Below are 22,269 nucleotides of genomic sequence, written 5' to 3'. Positions count from 1 at the left end.
ATATCCTTCAACAATTTTGTTATACAATCATAATTGGTTATGTAACGTTACACATTTGGTTTTATTTTTGCATGTCTACAAAAATTACAATTTGTTGATGTATTTTTAGATTTAATTGTTATATTTATAGTTTTTTGAATATTTATTAATTTTCTTTTTGTGGTTTTCATTTCAGAGGAGAAAATGTCGCTCAATCCAAACGGGTATAAACTTTCCGAAAAAACGGGAAAATTAACAGCGTATGGTAAGTTATATAATTGTTTACTAAAATATTAACAAAAAAACAACAACAATATTGCGGTAAATATTTTGCAAAAAAAAAATAGTTATCTACAAGGTTTTCTTAATTAAGAGTAAGTTTTCAGAAAGGAGAATACATCCAAGTTATAATTGTAAGTTGAATTCCAAATACATATGTTAAATGTTGTTAACATTCCCAGCAGTTCGACAAAGAGTCAATAATTCCGAAAATACAATGATTTCTACTAACGCCTAACCACCTGGTTAGACATTTCTAAACAAGGGTAAATATAATCATCACTTAAGTGTGCCTTTGGTAAGCGAAAGATTGGACTATTTTAAAACAAACTTACAATTTTAAAACAAACTTAAGCAAACTTACACTTTTAAAACAAACTTAAGTTTTTTGTCTACCTTTTCGTAATCTATGGGGTAACAATTGACTTCCTCCTAGGACAAGCACATGTTAAAATCACTAGGACAGTCGCTGGTCAATTCCTTGTAAATATTTGTGTGATTCGCAACCTTTTTCATATAAATACGTTCCATCAAAAAAAGACATGGAAATCTTAATCCAAAAGTATTCACCACTATCGTGAATATCATTTCACGTGAAAAATGTTCCCTTTTCACATTTTTCGTTGACTAACTTTTTTGTCGTGAAAAAAATTTACTCGTTGTGAAATTTTGTAAACATTGAACAGCTGTTCCATACAAAATCAACTATTGTGAATGAATTGTTCACAACAAGTTCACGATAGCAATTTTCCCTTCGAGGAAATGAAAATTTCAAGGGAACAAAATTTTTACTTTTATTGGCGAAGGGGTGATTACATCTGTGGTTTATTATTCTAATAAAGAACAATCAGAAGAGTTAGAGGGCTGAAAATGTCCATAATTATTCTCTTTATTATTAAAATTTATTTGAATATTGACTGTATCGCTTTATAGTTTCATCTAGGCCCAATATAATTGTACTGAAACATTTTATTTTGAAGTGTAGAGAATATCGGTCTACATTGAATTAAAGCTGATAATAAGATATATATTGACGAAAATTATTTTACTATTCGATTTCTTAAAGCAAGTTTATGAACCTATAAAGGTTGATCAGTTCTGAAGTTTTAATTCAATGTTATAAATCTTAAGTAAATGATTTATAGGCTTTGACTTAGAAAAACTTTTATGAAAAGTTTCAACATATTGGCCTATTCGGATTGAATATAGTATACATCCTCTTATCAAACTAACCAACAAATTATCGAAACAATGACTATTAAATCCGTTTTTACTATTAAATTTAAATTATGTAGAATTCACTTTTCCCCAGTTTTTACCTTAAATTAACAATATTTCGCTTACGAAAACTTTCACTTTCAAAAAACATTCTTTAAGCAAAGAAAAAAGGTCTGATTTTCCCACTTTTTTCCTATTTATGACCAAATGGAGTTCTGAAATTTGAGAAGACGCCAATATTTCACCTTTTTGATACATTATAACAGCGTCAAGACAACTGTATATCAAATATAAAAAAATTGTATATCAATTTAAAAAAAAGGTTTAATATATGATATATCTTCTTTATTTTTGGAGATATCTTCTTAGCTTGAAAAGTTATGGTTTTTACAACCAGAAGGGTATTATGCCCCCACCAATAAATTAATCGTTATATAAATTCTCATAAGGATCGATACATACTTGTTTCTTTTAGTATCATCTTTAATTCGTCATATTTACAAGCTTTGTTGTAGGAAATGTTCTAAATTGTATTTACATTGTTTAGTAACATCAATTTAGAGAGTTTTTACAAAAATACCAAAAAACGTTAACATCATTACACAAATATGAACAAAATTGTGCCAAAAGAAAACTAATATTTGTACAAATATGTTCACACATCTCTTACACAAATAAACAAATATATTTGTACATTTCTGTTTTCACATCCTTTAAATGTCACAAACACAAACTAAATGTCCATAAAATGCGAAATGTACAAAAGTAAAAGTACGACGAGAAAATAGAAAGGAAAATAATATGAGTTTTAAAGAAAAACAAGTTACATTTGTAAAACTAAATACTTACTTACACTCGTTCTTTTAACAATAAATTCAAGTAGCTTTATGTCCAACACACTCGTTCACTTTGTGATAAATCGCTTTATGTAACACACACTGTCTTACATGAAGAGAGAAAAAAAAACAGATTTTTCATTGTTTCCAGTCTTCTACACACGTTAAACTTACACCAAAAAGTCAAACGACAGGAACCAACCAAAGCACCCAACCACCACCAATATGTGTATAAGCATCCTTATTTCATGCACCAAGTGTGTGTGTGCAAGTTTGGGTGCTTTTATGTGTGTGTGTATGTATATGTCGTAAATTGAAATAAAACAAATATAAACCGTTTAGTCACAGGATATTACCTACACTTTTCTACATTCGCATTTCATTTATTTTTATCTACATGTTACATATCAAACGGGAAAAATTAGTGGGGCCTTTTACGACATTTCAATCGTTTATTTTAGGAATCATATATGATGGGAAAAACATTTTAAAATAATTATTTCACATCATGTTACTGAACCAGATTTTTTTTAAAAAAAGTTTAAATTAAATTTAAAAAAATACTAAATTTAAAACAAAATAATTTTCTTCTAACTAAGGCCTTATAAAAGGCCTTTTAATACTTTCTATTAACCACTGATTATTTGTTTATTTATGCGTGGTACAATCTGTTTGTTTCCCTTTCCATTTTCCACCGGGTACATCAAAACGAGGGATGCTCTTCTAAACAGTGTTTTCCAAAAGAAATGCAAACGTAATCATGCCTTTAATGCAGAACATTTCTTTCTTTTTTTCATGGAATTTAAGGAATTTTTGTATTAGACAACAATTTGTTACGCATTATAAAAGGTTCAGTTATTTTAAGGAATCTGTGATGGATTTTGAATGATTGTTTTTAATTAAATTCAAATGAATTGTGTTTTTTCTACAGTTACTTGCCTGGAAATGTTAAATAATGTTTTGTTACACTCGATTTTGTTAGGAAATCTAGTTTTTTTTTAATTTCTCGGCATGTTTGAGAAAGAAAAAAAACAAGTGTAGAATTGAAATATATTTAGATCAGATCTTCATTATTGAAACTGAATTTTTGTCAAGATTTTAATCAATATTTTTTAATTTCCAACATTTAGTTGATTTGTAGAGGATCTTCCTTTTTGATTTGAAAGGAGTTTAAAGTGTTTTTTATTAACTGTAACTCTATAATCTTAATATAAATTTACTTATGTATATTTGAGCAATATCTTAAAAAGACAAAAATTATCAGACAAGATCTTTCAAGAACATCTTTGCATCTTAGAAGTTAGAAAAGTTAAGCAACGGGGCAGCACTGGTTAGTGCTTACACTGCTCAAGTACTTGAGTAAAATAATTGAACAAGCACAAAGTAGAAGTAGTGAGTCGTTTAATCCGCTCATCTTGTGATTGAAAAAGAACCACAGTGAAATAAGGCCAACTCGATTTCTTTACACAAACGTTTATTATTTGAAAACGTTTTCGATTCCAAATTATTCCTAAACATTTAAATTTTAAAAAGGTTTTGTTTTCAATTCATTATTAAATAATGATTCAATCTCTCTTTCTTTGGAGGGTTATATCATAAAAAGATTTTTTCAAGCTTTTTCACGATTGAAAAGCTTCAAGAAGGATGAACTCCACTAGTTTCGGTTGCAATTATTCATTGATTTTACAGTACTCCGATCGAGAAAAGATGAGTTAAACGCGTCGACATATAAAGTTACCAATAGAGGTTAAATCTTAAAATCGACAAAATTTAGTTTAAAGAAGTTTTACACTAATATTGTGAGGTTCTGATCAGGGCATTATTAAGGACATTTGTATAAAATTTCAATTTAATGTAAAGCTTTATATAAACATTTTCTAACAAAAGTTTTTATAAATTTGATTGGTCCTATTAATTGAAATTTGGGTTGAATGTTTAACATTATATACAAATTAATGATAAGAAACAAAAAATATATATCTAATCTAACATTAAGCTAAAAATGTATTATTTTTAAATTGGGAAGAAATATAGAAACCAACGTTAGTTTCTCTAACAAATTTCCTACATTTAGTCTTTACTTAAAAAACCCATTATTGTGACAATTTAATTCTGCAAATAAATAAGTGGCAGTAAGTAGAATGTTTTATTATTATTTTTTTTCTCAAAAACCAACTTCAATTAGTAATTATTTAAGTCTTTACAACAAAATCTCTAGCAAATAATGAAACAACATAAGGAAGAGCTATAACAATAATGCAAAGGGGGAGGAATTCGTCCTTCGTGTAGAAATATGTATTTACAACAACCACAATAAGTGTCTCAAATTTGACACAAAGCTCTGGCGTAGTCGTTTATTTTGAAAGACTAAAGAATTTAAGCAATAAATAGACAGACAGACAGACATTCCTACAGCAAAGCATCTGCTGCCATGAACTTTTTTATATAAGGATAATAAAATAACATAAAATAAGAGGAAGGGGGCTTGCTATTGTTTTCAAATATTTAAGAGCTCTAAAGAATGTGTATGTAGCGAGCAGTGGTCCAAATGAAATATATATTTTTTTTTTACTTTTTTATTAAAACCCATTTTATGACCAAACAATATTGAATTAAATAAATCTGTGTTTCGAAAAGGTAACTAAGATTTTGAATAATGGTTACTTTTTGTTTGCGTAAAGAATGTTAGAACCAATATTATGTAGAAAAATAATAATCATATTTCATGTTAAAAGATAAAAAATACCATTATTTCCTGATGGCGGAAGTCAAATTCTTTTTTAACATTAAATAACTAATATCCTTAGCAAGGTTGAGATAAGAAAAATGTTATCTTTGTGTGTGTAGTTGTTGTTTTTTATGTTATTGCTATAAATTTATAGTACAATGTATTAAGATTATTTTCCATTTATTTTCTGTTTTATTTGCTTTGCAGACCTTTTGCCTACCACAACTACGGCTGTTCCCGAGACACGAGAATTCTTGTTAAAAGTCATTGATGTTTTGTTGGACTTTGTTAAAGCCACAAATGATCGCAATGAAAAGGTTTTGGAATTTCATCATCCCGAAGATATGAAACGTCTTTTGGACTTAGATGTACCCGAGCGAGCTGTGAATCTGCAGCAGTTGATCGAAGACTGTGCTACCACTTTGAAATATCAAGTTAAGACGGGTAAGTCGATGTCAACTATTTTCCAAACCATTCCACTCGACTGGAATGGTGATTGAATTAATGAAATTTTAAAATTAAATTGAATTCATTAAAAACAATTATCTTGAAAATCAGTATTTCCTTTAAACATCAAATCAACCACCCAGCAGCCTTTACTGCTGGCTATTTCCTTTACAAACCTTGTATTTCCGTTTGGATTTTCTTCTGTTGGGGTTTTCTTCTTGTGATGGCACACTTCTTGTATAAACATGCTTATTATCGACACTCCAAAAAACAATTGCGGTCACGTGCTTGATACGATTAGAGTTGACAATGAAAGACGAGTGATGGGGCGGAGTGCAGGCGTGTTTTAGCTTGATTTTGTATAGAAATAAAATCTGTTTTCAAAACTGCCAAATGACTTTTGCAAAAGAATCTACTTATACACATGAGATCATAAAAAACAATATTTATACAATATAAAATCATGATTATGGTTGAAGATTATGATTAATGTATTGTTAGTTTTTTTTTACTTGTGATATCTGGTATTCATTTTTTGTGAGAGTTTTCTTTCGTAAAGGTGTTTCGAAAAATATATGTAAAAGGGTTGTTGTTTTGAAAATAAAATAAAACTAGATAGATTCCTCGTTACTTATGGAAATTTCAATTTTCTTTGAAGTAAATATTTATTTCATTGGTTACTTTGCTATTAAGTAAATATTTCTTTCACTGGTTACTTTTCTAACTGAAAGTAGTGTAACTAGTGGCTAGTTAGTTTTTTACTAGTTTTTACTCAATTCTTCTGATAAATTAATAGTAAGTCAGTTGAAAGGAAAACAATATTAGATTTTTTTCTAAACATCATCTTCTGTTGACATCTTCTTTTCGAACTCCCTGTTTTTGTGTGTAAACAGAAATGTTATATTTTTTATATTTAAAATCAAATCTACCCTTTTCTCAACCCATTTGAAATGAATTACGTCTGCGGTTGATAGGTGTAAATAATCTTTTACTTTATATCAATATTCAATGGACCATAAAATGGTTTTACTACTGGGATGTACAACAACAACTACTTCTGGAGTCGTTGCAATACACAGCCAAGCAAACAAACACTTTCTATTCACACACATACGGTAAACGAACAGCTAAGGCTGTGGGTCGTATGTCTGAGTATTTTAAAGATTTGATTTATTCTTGATCTTTTTAGGAATAAAGCTCGACTGTTGTAGTCGAATATATAGAATTTTATGGAACTTTTCAACTAATGCATCCAAACTCTCAACATATCATTTTTATATTATAACTTTCCTATTTTTTTACTATTTAGCTTTATTCTCCATTATATTTCATATTATATTTTAAAAATTTTAGAATCAGGGTGTTGAAAGTTTAACTTTGGCTTAGCCGATTCGACTTAGATTTTTTCGTTAATTTTTTTTAACGAATATAATATAAGAAATTTTTCAAAAAATATTTTTTTAATTCCTTAAACATTGCTACCCTTACCCCTTAAATAAATGGTTTATCATTCTTAACTGCTGTTGACAACCCTAATTCGTAAATATTGGCATCGAACACGTCTTTGTCATCAAATGATGTGCATATGTTTTGTCTGTACTGAAATCATCTTCTTTATCTGCACCAAATGCCATTATGCGAAACCGACCGCTATAATCATATTCAAATTTATGCTAAAATTTGTTGTTCCAACATAACAAATCTCTACAGCAGCAGTCATTCAAAGACAAAGTAGTAACTGGTTGCTATTGCTGCAAGTGCTTCACTAAATGTGGTGACAAATTTTTATGAAAATTGTTTATTTTTTAATGCCTGTTTAAACACTGATAACACTTGATTTCAAATTTGATTTTTTTTTATTGTTTATCTTGTACAGCAACTGTGGGAAATTTAATTTACATATATTTCTTTCTGGAAAAACAAACAAACATAATCCGTTTACTTTTTTTTAATTAAATCTGATAATAAAAGTCATAACCAAGTTTTGGGGTCAAAGAAAAATATCGCTATCACACTTACCTTTTAGATATCACTAACTAACGTTAGTTGAAAAATTATCGTAGTTGTGATACTACAAGATTAACTAAAGATACATTCACATTCATCTAAAGTTTACATATGTATGAAGTAAGTGATTTTCTCCCTTTTTCCCTTCGTGATTCCATGCCTGTTTTCGATTAAAGGGCCCTTCACACCATCACACTTTATAAACGGAAAGTCTAATGAAAATGTTTCACTTTTTTGGTATGTGTATACATACAAATACATCCCTGATCTAATGCGATTTGCTTGTTTTTTAAATCATTTCAAAAAATGAAGATTCAAAAAATGTTTTTTCTCTCAATGTGTGATGGTTTCATTACATATTGCGTTTAGACGATTCCATCCATACACTTTTACACAAAATTTTGACAGATCATATAATTAGTGTGCTCGTGTGAAGGCAGTTTAAAATTTTTGAGAACTGTGCCCTTTATGGGGACCAATGACTAATCCGATAATATAAATTTTGTCCCAAAATGGTTAATAGTTAATGAATCATTTCCTATAACTGGTTTTCGAATATTAACCTTACATGAGAACTATGGCCAAATATGATCCAATTCGGGAAAATATATATTATAGTAATTAGTATCTATACAAAACAAATTTTATCTCGGTATCATTATTTAATCATGAGAACTATTAAATAATTTTAGGAAGTGGTCTTCATATATGAACTATTACCAATTTTTAGCCGATCCGGGAAAATTTCACTTAATGATTCGTTAATGCACAAATTATTATTAGTTTTTAAGTTATTTAAGTGGTTTTCCGAAGTATACTTTATATAAGAGCTATGACCAATTTTTTCCGATCTGGGAAAAAATTTTCGATGAAAAATTCGATGATTTTTGGAGTCGGACCTTATATGAGAGCTTTGGTTTGAATCTAACCAGGTTTTGTGAATTTCTTTTGATATACATATACTATATATAAGAAAAATGTTATGGTTATATCGATAGAGGGAGTTATTAACAATAAATAAATTTTCCGCGAGTATGGGATCTATACGAAAATTTGAACATGTTATAGTAATATCCAACCAAGAAAATTTCTGGATAGAAAAAGTCTGGCTATAGTTTCTACAAAAAATAATCAACCATGAGAAAATGGATTGTTTCCTAAATTTAATGATTTCAAATATAAAACTTCTCGAAAGCATGTCTGATAGATCAAGAAGATATACTGGGGTCTTCAGAAAAATGATTTCAACAAACAGACGAACATAAGACAGATAGACAGAGGGACTTTTGATAACAAATTTAACTTAAAAGGGAAGTTTGCTTAGTTTTTTAGGCAGACCGATTCGGCACCTTAAAGGGGTTACAAAGTGTATGCGCCTTTTAAGTTACCAAAATTCTATTTAAAAAAAATAAGTGTGAGGGAGTAATTTTGAGCTAAGATTTACTGCTCAATCCTTAGAAAAGTATATTTTGGTCTTCTCTAATTTTTTATTGCTTCTGTTTTCGATCCAGAATATACATGTATCCAGTTTAAAGTTTTTTAATAATTCGTTTGGAAATACTTTATTTTCCAATTATGATATATTTATAAATTTTGCACAATTTTTACTTTCTTCTACTATCCCAGATATTCTTATATTTAAAATTATAACACTAGTGACAAATATCTACTGTTATAATTTTGAATATAAGAATATCTTTAAAAGGTTTGTTTTTAAGATGAGCGATTATTTGCGCTTGTCTATCACAAATGCGATATTAAATGTTCAAAATAAGAATGAGAAGAAAAAAATGAAATTAAACGGAAGGAAGTATTCAGGAAAAACAAAATGCTAGACAAAAACGACAAGTGTCTTTTATCATGTGAATGTCTAATATTAAGCTGACAGCAGATGTGCCTGGCAGTCGTACAAACGGCCTAAACATTCGAAGAGGGTTAATGGAACTCTGAATAGGATGCAAGAAAGCTTAAATAATTCGTTGCATTAAAAACAATCAAGTTCAGACAGGCGAACAGGAGGAATGTTGTTATTGTTTTTAGGTTTATTGTTTTTTTATTATTATTTTTTTTTTTAATAATTGAATGTGGAGCAAAATAAAAATAAAAGAATTTCACCAAAAAACAAGGCCATACTGAGAAAAAAGAAAATACAAAAGCAGACAATAAATCATACACATGTTATATCCGCTATAAATAAATGTTTAAGGAATCAATATTGGATTGTTTTTTTTTTAGTGTTCTATGTAAAGGTCACTATTATGTTCTTGGTTTTATGTATTTGTATTTAATTTTGACCTTTGTTTTGCTAAACTTTTGTTACGTTTAAACAACATTCTTGAGTTTTCGTGCAACAATTGCTCATTTATTTTGTTTCTTTTTTTTTGGGTTGGTGGGGCTAATTGGAAATTACTTTGCACAAATCACATGACTATTAAATAAATACGTTTATAAACAAGCCAAACATTTTCTGCACTCCAGGGAGTACTTTTCAACACCACATGTAATGAAGATTCTATGAATCTTAACAATCAACCCCTTTTTTATTTGAAACCTCTTGTTCTCTCTAAAATAATAAAATACAAAAAAGAAATCCTTGCTGTCAGTTTATATTTGAAGTGCCATAAGTTGTGTTATTATAAAACCCAAATGCTTTAAGCCATAAGCGACCGACGGAATGACTGCTCTTCATCATAAAAAAAAAATATTTTCATCTTGCTATTATTTCTTTTTATAAACTAGTAATACTTAAGCTTTTATGTGAGAATATAAGGATTCGTGCTGTAATATATTAGCATTGAGTAACCGATTACACATTTAAGGTTAAACGAATCTGATGTTAATATAATGTAGTTTACTCGAGCTATCTAATCTCTTGCCATAGCAGCCCCGTTGCGGAATGACAGGCCGCATTTGGAATTAATCCGCGTACCCCGACAAGGAAAAAGCAATCACTGGTCTAAAGTCAATAGAAGGGGGTGACGAGTCCCAACATCAGGTGAAATCAATCTTCCGACAATGCGGAAGTGACCACCCTTAATAATGTCATGAAAGAATTGCGTTATTAAAAATGCAATCTCCTTCATCTAATGACCCATTCCAGTGCATTTCTTAACCTCTTTAAGCCCGCGCAACCACACTACTGAGATGGCTCTGTTGTTTTGGCAACAGCACCTAGAGACATATTTGGTAGTCCGAAATAGCCAACAAAATGGATCAGGATCCCTCTTATATGAACCGATCAATGTAACAAAGGAAGTAGGAATTTCCAAAGTCAATTAATTCCAATAATTGCCCCGACAAATAGTCGCGCAGCATTATCAATATATCCAGTTGAGATGGCAACAGCACCGAAGAACTTCCCCGAAGCTTAAAAAGGCATACTAAATCATTACTCACCTCCAATATATGGAGACTTTCCCGGTCTTTAATCAATTTTAGCATCAGTTCCATTCCCATGATCATAAAGATCGATCTACGGGATGACAGGCAACCATTGAATGCTGACCTGACAATTCCCCAGGATATACTGGCGTCCCACTACACGAACGGTAAGAGATACCGATCGGGTTTAGGAATCCAGAATATGCTGCTTTGTACACAGACCTGTTCGAAGAGAGATTTATCCAACCCATTAGGTATAGGATATATCAGTCCTTAAACCCGGTTAGACCTCATGCCAAATCATTCCGAGGCGAAGCCAAGGATACATTTGACATCACCAGTTTATAGTCCCGGCAGACTAGAGGTATTGGTAGCACCTCTTTACCCGGGGATTGCAATACACCATGATGGAGATTTCACCATGCAAACATGCCCCCGGGGGGACTATACATGACAGTTGGACTGACTTCCAAAAAATACCTTTACATTTTTTTTACTTTTAAAGTTTGTTGTGCAAAACTTGGCAACAAACACAAGCCTGGCCATTCTTAACAAAAATGGTGATGATGCAATCTCAGGTTGTTCTCCAACTCAGACCTGAAATACAAATTTTTAACACAAAGTTTTAACACAATTTCACTGCGGTATTTAAATCTTGAACACATGTAAGACATTACAACGATCAGCTGTTTGTGTAGTTTTAGCAAATAATATCAACAAGCATCAACTTTGAATTTGAAATTTAGTTTCTAATAATTGTCGATGACGCATTTTTCAACAGTGTAACTTGTCAATGTTTTGTTATTCGGCGTTATGAAACACTATACCTTATGCGTTGAGAAAGCAACTTACGTTTTAGAAACCATCCTTGTTTAAAATTTTTAGTCGGATATAGAAATTTGGTAAAAAATTTATATATATATAATATTATATATATATATATTATATATATATATATATATATATATATATATATTATATATAATATATATATACATATATATATGTATTATATATATATATATATATATATATATATATTATATATATATTATATTATTATATATATTATATATATATATATATATATATATATATATATATATTATATATATATATATATATATATAATATATATAAACATTAAATTGATTATTCGATTATTATTCGAATAACTAAATATCAATATTTTATATTACAAGCGATTGTACAAGAACAACAATTATTTAAGGTAGAATGAATTTATTTTCATTTGTCTTCTTATAAATACACATAAAGGATTTTACATTGACTTACGACACAAACATTTCAATTTGCACACGAGGCAGACAGACAGTGCAGACCGACTTTTGGTAGCAGCTTTTTCTTCTTCCTGGCACAGATGGGCAAAAGTAATATTGCTCTCCCTTCGCAGAAGTTACAAAATGTGTAAGAGACCTTTTCGTTGAACACATTGTTTTGTTGCCATTCATTCGCATCAAAGGATCAGTGAGCAACGATACAGAAAATAACAACGGATTTTGATTAAAACTCCCCCCTTAAAGTTTGTTCTTACCCATTTATTCTCATCTTTTGTTGGCTATATAGAGTCATCAACATTATATGACTGAATGAATGTCAATGTTTGGTATCATTAAAGTGCTGCTACAAACTGAAGAGTTTGGGAAAATGTGGGTGAGGGTGGTTTGGTTTGGTTTCGTTTGGCAGAGGAATTTGAGATGGCAGATTATGTTGCCAATTTTTTCTCTTTATATACATATTGAAGGATTATAGAGGATTAAGGATCATAAATGGTGTTTTTATATACTTAAAGATAAAGTAACTGATTTTAATGGATTTAAAATGTTCAAAATATTACAAGATGTTTCTTTTTATTTTCTCATTTTCTAGTTTAATAATCTTTGATTTAAAGTTGGATTTTTGTGTAAAAAATTGATTAAAGTTTTATATAATTTTTAATTTTTACAGGTCATCCCCATTTCTTTAATCAATTATCATGTGGTTTGGACATTATTTCCATGGCGGGTGAATGGTTAACTGCCACTGCCAATACCAACATGTTCACCTATGAAATTGCACCAGTTTTCATTTTAATGGAAAATGTTGTCTTGTCGAAAATGCGTGAAATTATTGGCTGGCATGGTGGTGATTCCATATTGGCTCCCGGCGGTTCTATATCCAATCTATACGCTTTCTTAGCTGCTCGCCACAAAATGTTCCCCAATTATAAGGAACATGGTGCTGCTGGTTTACCTGGACAATTGGTCATGTTTACTTCAGATCAATGTCATTATTCGATTAAATCGTGTGCTGCTGTTTGTGGTTTGGGCACAGATAATTGTGTGTCAGTGCCTTCAGATGAACATGGTCGTATGATTACATCCGAATTGGAACGTCTTATAATGCAACGAAAATCAAAGGGTCATGTACCATTTTTCGTGAATGCCACAGCTGGTACAACAGTATTGGGAGCTTTTGATAATTTAAATGAAATTGCTGATATTTGCCAGAAATATAATTGTTGGATGCATGTTGATGTAAGTTGATCTCAATAATGTTAGAATAAGATTAGCAAAGAATAATATCTAACTATTAATTGGATGCTTAAGCCTTTAGATTTATGTCAATTAAAAGTTTTGAAATCAATTTCAATGAATATTTGTATCATTTTTTCTTTACAGGCTGCTTGGGGTGGCGGTTTATTATTATCACGAAAATATCGTCATCCTAGATTTACTGGAGTTGAACGGTAAGTCTTTATGGTATTTTTAACGATTTATCATAATATAAAATATGAATTACATATGTATATATAAGCATGTAACCACCAACCTTCACATGTTTCAAAGTCAACCAAATGACATGCATGTCCTTAACAATTTACAGTTTCATAAATCATGCCGGCTATGCCTGCAAGTAATTGCCTTTCAAAGCCACATTTATGCTGTAATAAAAATAAAACAATAGATTTTTTATTGCTAACAAACTTTTGGTAAATTAAAATACAGAAATTCTTCATTCTTTGTAAATTGTTAGATTATTTAAAAAAACGAAACAAATTAAAAGAAATTCCACAAATCACTTAAATTAAAAGCAAACTTTAAACTTAAATTAAATTATAATAAATTTGTCATTAATCAAACATTCTTAAGCAGACATACTTTCATTTTTCTAAAAGAGGCACTTGTCAGTCACTCAATAATTGATTAATTTTCTTAAGCTGATTTCAATGTGTGAAAAGAGAATGAATGAAAGCAAGAGAAAAACATCGATACAGCCACTTTATCTTAGTGTAACCGCATGAATAATTATCAGAACTTTACAAGAACTTATTCTTAAATAGTTTAACAAAAAGCTGTTAAATGAAGGCAATGTGTGAAAAGAAAGAATTCAAGAATGAGAAAAACATCGATACAGCCACATTATCTTAGTTTAACCGCATGAATAATTAAAAAAATTAAAAGAATTTATTCTTTAATAGTTTGACAATAAGCAGTTAAATAAAGGCGAGTTAACCCAATAAGATTCGTTTCCACGATAAGTGTCGAAAGATTGCTAATCGATTTGTTTAACAGGAAAAATATATAGCTTACAGTTGAACTATTAGAACCCTACCATATTATATATTTTCTTTTCCAATATCTTTTCCTGCAAAGTAAATTGTTTTCTTGTGCAATAAGAAATTTTAAGAGAACTTAAAGAAATTCGTAAATCGTACCGGAAATCTATTTAAATTCGTTAAAGCTAGAGAAATTTAATAATAGAGCTTTATCATTAGAATTCGAAAAGTCATCAAAACTACATATATAATCGATTACTTAATGATAAATTGTGTCCAATATATTGAGAGATTGTAATGTATTAATACCCCCTCCAATTAAGGTATGCCAAATGTAAGGGATTCAATTGGTATCTAAAATCTACCTATAAATTTATTACATACCCCTATAGTTAACTCATTATTAATGAATAAATTCTTTTTCAACACTGACTTACTAATACAAAACCTAATACTTTTCACTCTACATAACATTAACGCAAGAATTTAAATGTTGCTTCTACTTTATACAAAATTCCATCAAGGATTAGTGGTTACTTTCAATAGGAAAGCAAAAAAACAAAAAACAATGTTTAACATTATAGATGCCGAAAGCTTTTTTAGTTTCCTTTCTTTAATCTCTCAACATTCACCGATGATGGATGTGTTAATCAAATCAATTCAAATTATATACAGCTCTTTCAAATTGTGTAAACCATTTAAGGATTAAAATTGAAACTTTCGGCCACAATATGTCAATACAATAGAGGCAAAAATAAAAGAGCAGTTACAACTACAGACCGTCACTAGGAATGAGAATTTTAAGTGCAATTTCTATTTGAAAATTCCAACATTTGTTGTTATTGCATTTTAATCCTGTACTGACGAATTTCTAAGGAGAATATTTAAATTATTTCATGTGCATTTAATTCTTAAAGTAAATTTCAAAATTAAAAGTCTGAAAAAGGTACACACAATGTTTTACCGCCCATACCAACCCATAACACCCTTATTTAACTACTTCTAGTACTTTTTATATCAATTGTGCGGGTCTTTATGTCTGCCAGTATATATGTTTAATTTTCTCTTGCTCCGTTTATTTTGTTCTTGTTGTTTTTTTGTAGTCATTTTGAAAATCCATTTTCTTTATTTATTTGTCTTTTAACATTTTTTAAATGCACTTTGTTTGTTACAACAACATAACTTTGCAAACAACTGCTTAATCCTTGTAATCCTGCCAGCAGCTTTTCAAACACCTGATGAACTCTCTAAACATGAATGTAGTTTAAGTTCTCCTCCTGCTGTGTATGTGTGTATGTTTGTCATTTAACAAAATGACAAATTGCAAAAATTCCCAGGATTGTAATTTTTATAGACATACGAACATAATGATTTTATGAAACGAGTATAAATGTATGTCAGTTTAAAAAGAAGGCAAAAATGTTGAGTGTATTTCATGTTTAAAAGCATAAGGGTGAGCGAATACAAACTCATGGATCTTATAAGTTATCTAGAGAAAGCTTAGAAAGGAACGAGTTACGAATCTTTTTCGGACTACATCACGTGTAATACCGTGCGCAAAAGTTTAAAAAATATGTCCATTAAGATGGCATAGGGAAGTGGCGAATGGTCCCCCCCTCTACCATTTATGTATACATATATAGTCACGCTCCTACTAAATTCTTCTTCGCTGAGTATTCCACGTTTTGAATAAAATCACGTGTTTAAATTTCTAAATTAAAGAAATCTATCAAAAATAAGACCGTTGAATAGCATGGACCAGGCATACCCCACGACATGTTCGGTACTTTCTCTAACTTATCTCTGGTCTGCGCAGATTATTAACTAGTAATGTCACTTCACGACTACTTGGAATGATTTGACATGTGGTCGAATCAGAAATCTACACAATCTGGTACTATTTATGGCCAGTTGGGCGCAGGACTTGTCCTGGCTTGTCAGTTGGTTGAAGTTCTTTGGGAATCACGTAGTGGCTGATACACGGTGAAATCTATATTTCTAGATAAGTTCTGTGCTGTTGTCAAATGACAACAGACGTCCCAAAGAGGAGTGACTGTGGGACTAATCGTTGGAAATGAGTTGGTGTTAAATGTATATGATACAGGATGTGAGTGTATTCGATGTTGTTTTCTATAAGTGTGTGGGATTAATAAGAAGTGTGCTGGGTTGAATAATTATGGATCAGGTATGTTCAGAGAAAACTCTGTTCATAACAGATTTACCACAATGTGTTCTCTGTGAGAAAGAACAAAGTCTTAAGCTTATTTGATAGATTCGTACTTCGGTCTACCGATGACGTCTCTAGGTGCTGTTGGCGACTCAACAGAGACCATCCCATCTTCGTGGTTGTAACCAGAAGTGATGTCTTGTCTAACCGTCGCTGGGTTGACAATCTTCGGGCCGTTCTGGAGCCAATTTCCAACTGTCGTGGAAACGTAATGACATTGTGATAAGATACAATATATATGTGAAAACTGATCAGGGAATTTATTATGCCCAGCTTTTAAAATTTAGGAAATAACTACTGATTCTGCTAAGCAAACGATATCTTGAAACTGATTGCATTTCAAAAATTATATCACTGAAGTTTTTTGAAATGTGTTTGGGAACTATAATTTACTATTAATAGATATTTTACACACTGTCGATATATTCAGTAGAGGTAATAAAAATCACAGTTACTTTATCTATTAATCCCCCAGTGCCTTTTTGCTGGTGTAATATTTCACCTTTTTAAAAATAAACCATAAGTAGCTCCCACAGGGATGTTTAGCACTTACACAAGGACAACGACAACCCTCTTGATTGTCAATTGTCTTGAACAACCGCACACAACTCTACTCTCTGTTTAAATTCAATTAGGATGTGTAGAGCAAAAAAGATGTAAGGAATGGGGTGGTTGACAAAGAAGAGTGCGTGTGTGGATTAGTGTTAATTGTTTGTAATTTGTATTTGAATAACATTTAAAATAAATGACATCTACACAAACTTACCAATACAAAATACAATTTGTGTGTATATTGTTTGCATTCATTTGTTGTTTATTAATTTTATTGTTTGTAATTAAATTTGTTAATAATTTGTGGTTTATTCTTGTATAATTTTAGAGCTGATTCGGTTACCTGGAATCCACACAAATTGATGGGAGCTTTATTACAATGCTCAACTATACATTTCAAAGAGGATGTAAGTAAACAATAAAACAAATTAAAAAAAAAACTGTTTGTAAAATTTTTGCAAATTTTGTTAAGCAAAATGTGTTTTGTTTGTTAAATAGATTCCAATAATTGAATATTGATTACGGTTTGGTATTCAAAGTTTAATTTTATTTACAAATAATACAAACTTTTCCCCCGTTTAAGCTCTTGGCAAACTCATCATTCACATCCCATCATTCCAACTAAAACTTGAATAATATAAAATAAAAGGGCACATGTCATACAGCAGCTATAGCTGCCATACAAACATTCAAGTCAGCCTTGCCAAAGGGGGAGGAGGTGGTGGAGGGTTGATTTTAGAAGAAAAAGGCAATAACTTTTTAAACATTGTTACAGAAATTCATTCGTACAATATGTTTCCGTCATTGGTCACAGTTGCGACTGATGGTATTTTGTATAACAAAATTACTTTTTTTAAGGTTTTGTTTTCGTAGGAATTTTTTAATTAAAATTTCTTACTTGACTTATTGCCCATTTAAAATAGGAAGGCACACTCAAATCTGCACCCCTGAAATGTGCCAATATATAAGTATTTGATAACATTGTAAATATGGTAAAAATGTTGATTGTATTTTGGAAGAGTTGGAGTGATGGTGCTTTAAATATTATTACAATTTCGGTTAAACTTTTGTATTTAATTGAAATAAAATGTGCTACAATATTTTAAACTTAAGACTAGATTATATACTAGAATATATACTAGATTATAGACTAGAATATAGACTATACTAGACTATAGGAAATAGTAACTACATATACTACTTTATAAACCTAGAATATAGATTTGACTATAGACAACTAAACTATAGACTAGACTATAAATCAGACTAGACTATAGACAAGACTAGAAAACTAGTCTATAGACCAAACTATAGAATAGTTTATGGACTAGACTATAGATTAGACTATAAAGTAGACTGTAGACAAGACTATAGACTAGACTATAGACAAGACTAAAGACTAGACTATAGATTAGAATATAGACTACACAATAGACTAGACTATAAACTAAACTATAGACTAGAATTGGTTGGTAGTTCAGGCTGCAATAGTACACGTGCGTCCTTTTGTTCCCTTTGTGATACCTGTAAGTATATTAAAGGAAAAGAGAAGGAGCACATAGAATGTTATGGTAAAAAGACAATAATGAAGGCATTAAGGTTTATTAATAATAGTAGAAGATGCAGAAAGACGGAGATTAAGATATGCAGAGAGAGATTTAGAGCATAAGAGGAAAAAGGGTCTCTGACTCGAAAAAAACTTCTAATCAGTGCTAATCTCGTCAAATCAACCGCAATGCCCGATAAAGGCATCTTCCAGTCCCGTATTTTCTGGAGGAAGGACTTACGGACGCAGTAATCAATATTTACCGGTATATATCCTATCCTATACTGGCGTGTCCTTATGGTCTGTACGATCATGCGTTTATTGCATTCAGTCTGAATGCCGTCGTAAGTACTATTGTACTGGCCAACAAGTCCGTCGGGATCCAGTTAAGCAGAACGAATAGGTATTACGTCGAAGTTGATCCCAGCGATCCAGTTTTCAGGATCGACATTCTCCTTAGGACCTTGTCAAGGATTTTATAATTTTAGTTTATATTTAATGCTTTCCACCAAAAGGTAGCTCCATAGAACAGAATTGGCTTGATAACCGCTTCAAAAATCCATTTCACTAATTTTTTATAGCCTCAACTGCTATAGACTAGACTATCTCAAGATCATAATTGGAGGCATTAAATTTTTAATATTTCAATTTTGATAAAGTTCACGCTATTAAACATCTAATACATAATCTTATATTCTTTTAGGGTCTCTTAATCAGCTGTAATCAAATGTCAGCTGAATATCTCTTTATGACTGATAAACAATACGATATTAGCTACGATACTGGCGACAAAGTCATACAGTGTGGACGACACAATGATATTTTCAAATTGTGGTTACAGTGGCGTTCAAAGGGTACCGAAGGTTTTGAACGACAACAAGATCGCTTAATGGAATTGACCGAATATCAAGTGAAACGTATACGAGACCAATCAGATCGTTTCCATTTAATACTTGAACCTGAGTGTGTAAATGTTTCATTTTGGTATGTGCCCAAGAGATTGCGTGGTGTACCACACGATGCCAAAAAGGAACAGGAATTGGGCAAGGTATGAGATGAACTAATCTACATAAATGTAATCATAAAAGTAATAAAATACTTTAACTTTATGTTTTTTTCTTTTTGTCCTAGATTTGTCCTATTATCAAGGGACGCATGATGCAAAAGGGCAGCCTTATGGTTGGCTATCAACCCGACGATCGACGACCCAATTTCTTCCGTTCAATTATTTCTTCAGCTGCTGTAACTGAAGTTGATGTTGATTTTATGTTAGATGAAATACATCGATTGGGTGATGATTTGTAAATTGTCTACAGCTACAACATACATAAGTCATGGTAATTTATTTTAATTGAATTTGAAAATGAATCAATTATTAGAATTCATTAAGTGCAGATGATAATAAATATTTTAATTTTAAGCAAAAAAAAATAAGTTTCAATCAAAACCAAAGAAAAAAACACTATTAAAAAACGTTAAGTTGAATTATAAAACAATAAAAATTACTATACTACAACAACAACAACAAACAACCAAGATATATCTTTAAGGTAAAAGCATATCACTTCATAATCATGCAACACTCACAACAAAAATTGCTAGTCAATGTTTATATAATTCCTATAAAAATGTTATTAATGTTTAAAGTTTATTTAAGAACAGTTATTGACAATAACTTATTGTTAATTGTTTATTTAAGAATAATTTTAATATTTTTTTGTTATGTTTTTACTTATGTATTTTGTTAAGTTTTTTTTTAAGAAATTGGATTAGAAAGTCAATTACTTTTTGTGAGGATATTGTCGACAACACAGCTATTGTTAAACAACCCAACATTATTATATATAAAAACATATCTTATTGTTTATAATTTGAAAAAAAAACGTATAACAAATAGCTTAAACAATTACAATGATAATTGAATTATTGAAGAAACATTTGTTAAATATTGAAAAATCCCATAATGCTTGCAATAATAACACGGTGCTACTAGAGAATTTCTGCCAGGCGATTAAGTAGATAATACAAATTGAGAGCTATATTACTTAGTTTTTAGATCTGCATTAATTCTTTCAAATTTTAGAATATTCAAATGATATTTTTTATCAAAACGAAATATGCAATCAATTTTACTTGATCAGAAGTTTCTAAGCTTTTAATTGATGTTGTTTTTGGGTTGACAATCTTTGTTCATGAATGTCCAAGTCTTTCCGGTGCAAAGAACAGATTGTCATGGGAGCGTTTAACTATTTTTGGGTTATATTGTTGAGTCATTTCTTACTTAGGAGGGATTTTTCCAATAAAGATAATCTATATTCTTTGTTCAAACTTAGTTTAGTTTATGTATTGTGTTTTTCAGTAATCAGTAACGTTAGTTTAACTGAGTGTTATTGGCCAATTAAACCCAAGATATAAGTGAGAAAACACAATCATCAAAAACAATAAAATAATGAATTCGGAAGAAGAATACCATGGTCTCCACCACAGTATAAACAGTTGAGGTTTAATGGTCTCCACCAGTGTTTAAACAGTTGAGTCTGTCGTAAGCCAGGCAACAAACACAAGCCTGAACGTGTTTAAGAAATAATCGCGATGACGCGAGAGTTGTTCCACAACTCAGATCTGAATTACGACTGACAAAAGTAATATTTGCAAAAAATAGCTGTTCATTGTTTATGTTTTTGACTGAAAAGTTGGCAATACTAACAAAGTTAACTGATCTTAGACCTGGCTCACACTAGGAAACTCCTTTGGGAAATTTTTGATTTCTGTATGTGAGAGATGTTTGATATTTCTTTTTCTTTCACACACAAAATCAAAAGTTTCCCAAAAAAGTTTCCTAGTGTGAACCAGGTCTTATTAGATCCTTTAGACCTGGTTCACACCGGGAAACTTTTTGGAAAACTTTTGATTTTCGTGTGTGAGAGAAAGAGAAAGAAATATCAACCATCTCTTCTCTCACACACAAAATCAACAAAAGTTTCCCAGTGTGAACCAGGTCTTACTGAAAAACACAATCATCAATTAAACTTCGCCTAAATTTGTTCCTGGTTTAATCTAACAGCAAAAATTAAGCCTAGTTTAACTGAGCAGTAAGACAACCGTCTTTAGTAGCACCGTGAAATAGTTTAAAGTTTCAATTAGCAAATTTAATGTTTTAAATAAAAGTTAATTACTTTTTTATTTTTATAAAAAGTTTTGGCAACTTTTTTAATGGAGATTTAAAAAGAAAAGTTGCATGCAACTCTTTATTTAGACTTAAAATATTTTCTATTAATTATATATAATTTAAATAAACAACTTGCTGAACCGCCGATCGTTACTATTTTTATATAATTTTTAAATATTTTTTATAATAATCATATTTTGAGTTTGAGTGTATATAAAATTAGTTTACAAGTTCTATTGCCGATTTTCAAAATATAATATTATAATTATGTACCTTTGCAAAGAGACCTGTGCTTATTAATCAGCTAATATTTATTTAAATATAAAATATTATTTTTAACA

At 30.4% G+C, this 22,269-nt stretch overlaps 1 protein-coding gene across 7 annotated transcripts in view; it reads left to right on the top strand.

Annotated features, from left to right (window-relative positions):
• LOC111683310 (glutamate decarboxylase) overlaps positions 1-21,575 on the top strand; it is a 57,994-nt gene extending 36,419 nt beyond the window's left edge. For all 7 annotated transcript variants that reach the window (XM_023445367.2, XM_023445369.2, XM_023445370.2 and 4 more), the window contains 7 exons: positions 176-244; positions 5,248-5,484; positions 12,844-13,412; positions 13,557-13,624; positions 17,542-17,620; positions 19,463-19,807; positions 19,891-21,575. In XM_023445367.2, coding sequence (XP_023301135.2) covers positions 176-244; positions 5,248-5,484; positions 12,844-13,412; positions 13,557-13,624; positions 17,542-17,620; positions 19,463-19,807; positions 19,891-20,064 — 1,541 coding nt within the window. In that variant the 3' untranslated portion in view covers positions 20,065-21,575. The remainder of the gene's footprint in view (positions 1-175; positions 245-5,247; positions 5,485-12,843; positions 13,413-13,556; positions 13,625-17,541; positions 17,621-19,462; positions 19,808-19,890) is intronic.
• The last annotated feature ends 694 nt before the right edge of the window (positions 21,576-22,269 follow it).

Source organism: Lucilia cuprina, chromosome 5 (assembly GCF_022045245.1).
Source record: "Lucilia cuprina isolate Lc7/37 chromosome 5, ASM2204524v1, whole genome shotgun sequence".
In the NCBI taxonomy this organism is placed as follows: domain Eukaryota; kingdom Metazoa; phylum Arthropoda; class Insecta; order Diptera; family Calliphoridae; genus Lucilia; species Lucilia cuprina.
Note: the sequence above shows the minus strand (reverse complement) of the source record. Positions and strands in the feature narration are given on the sequence as shown.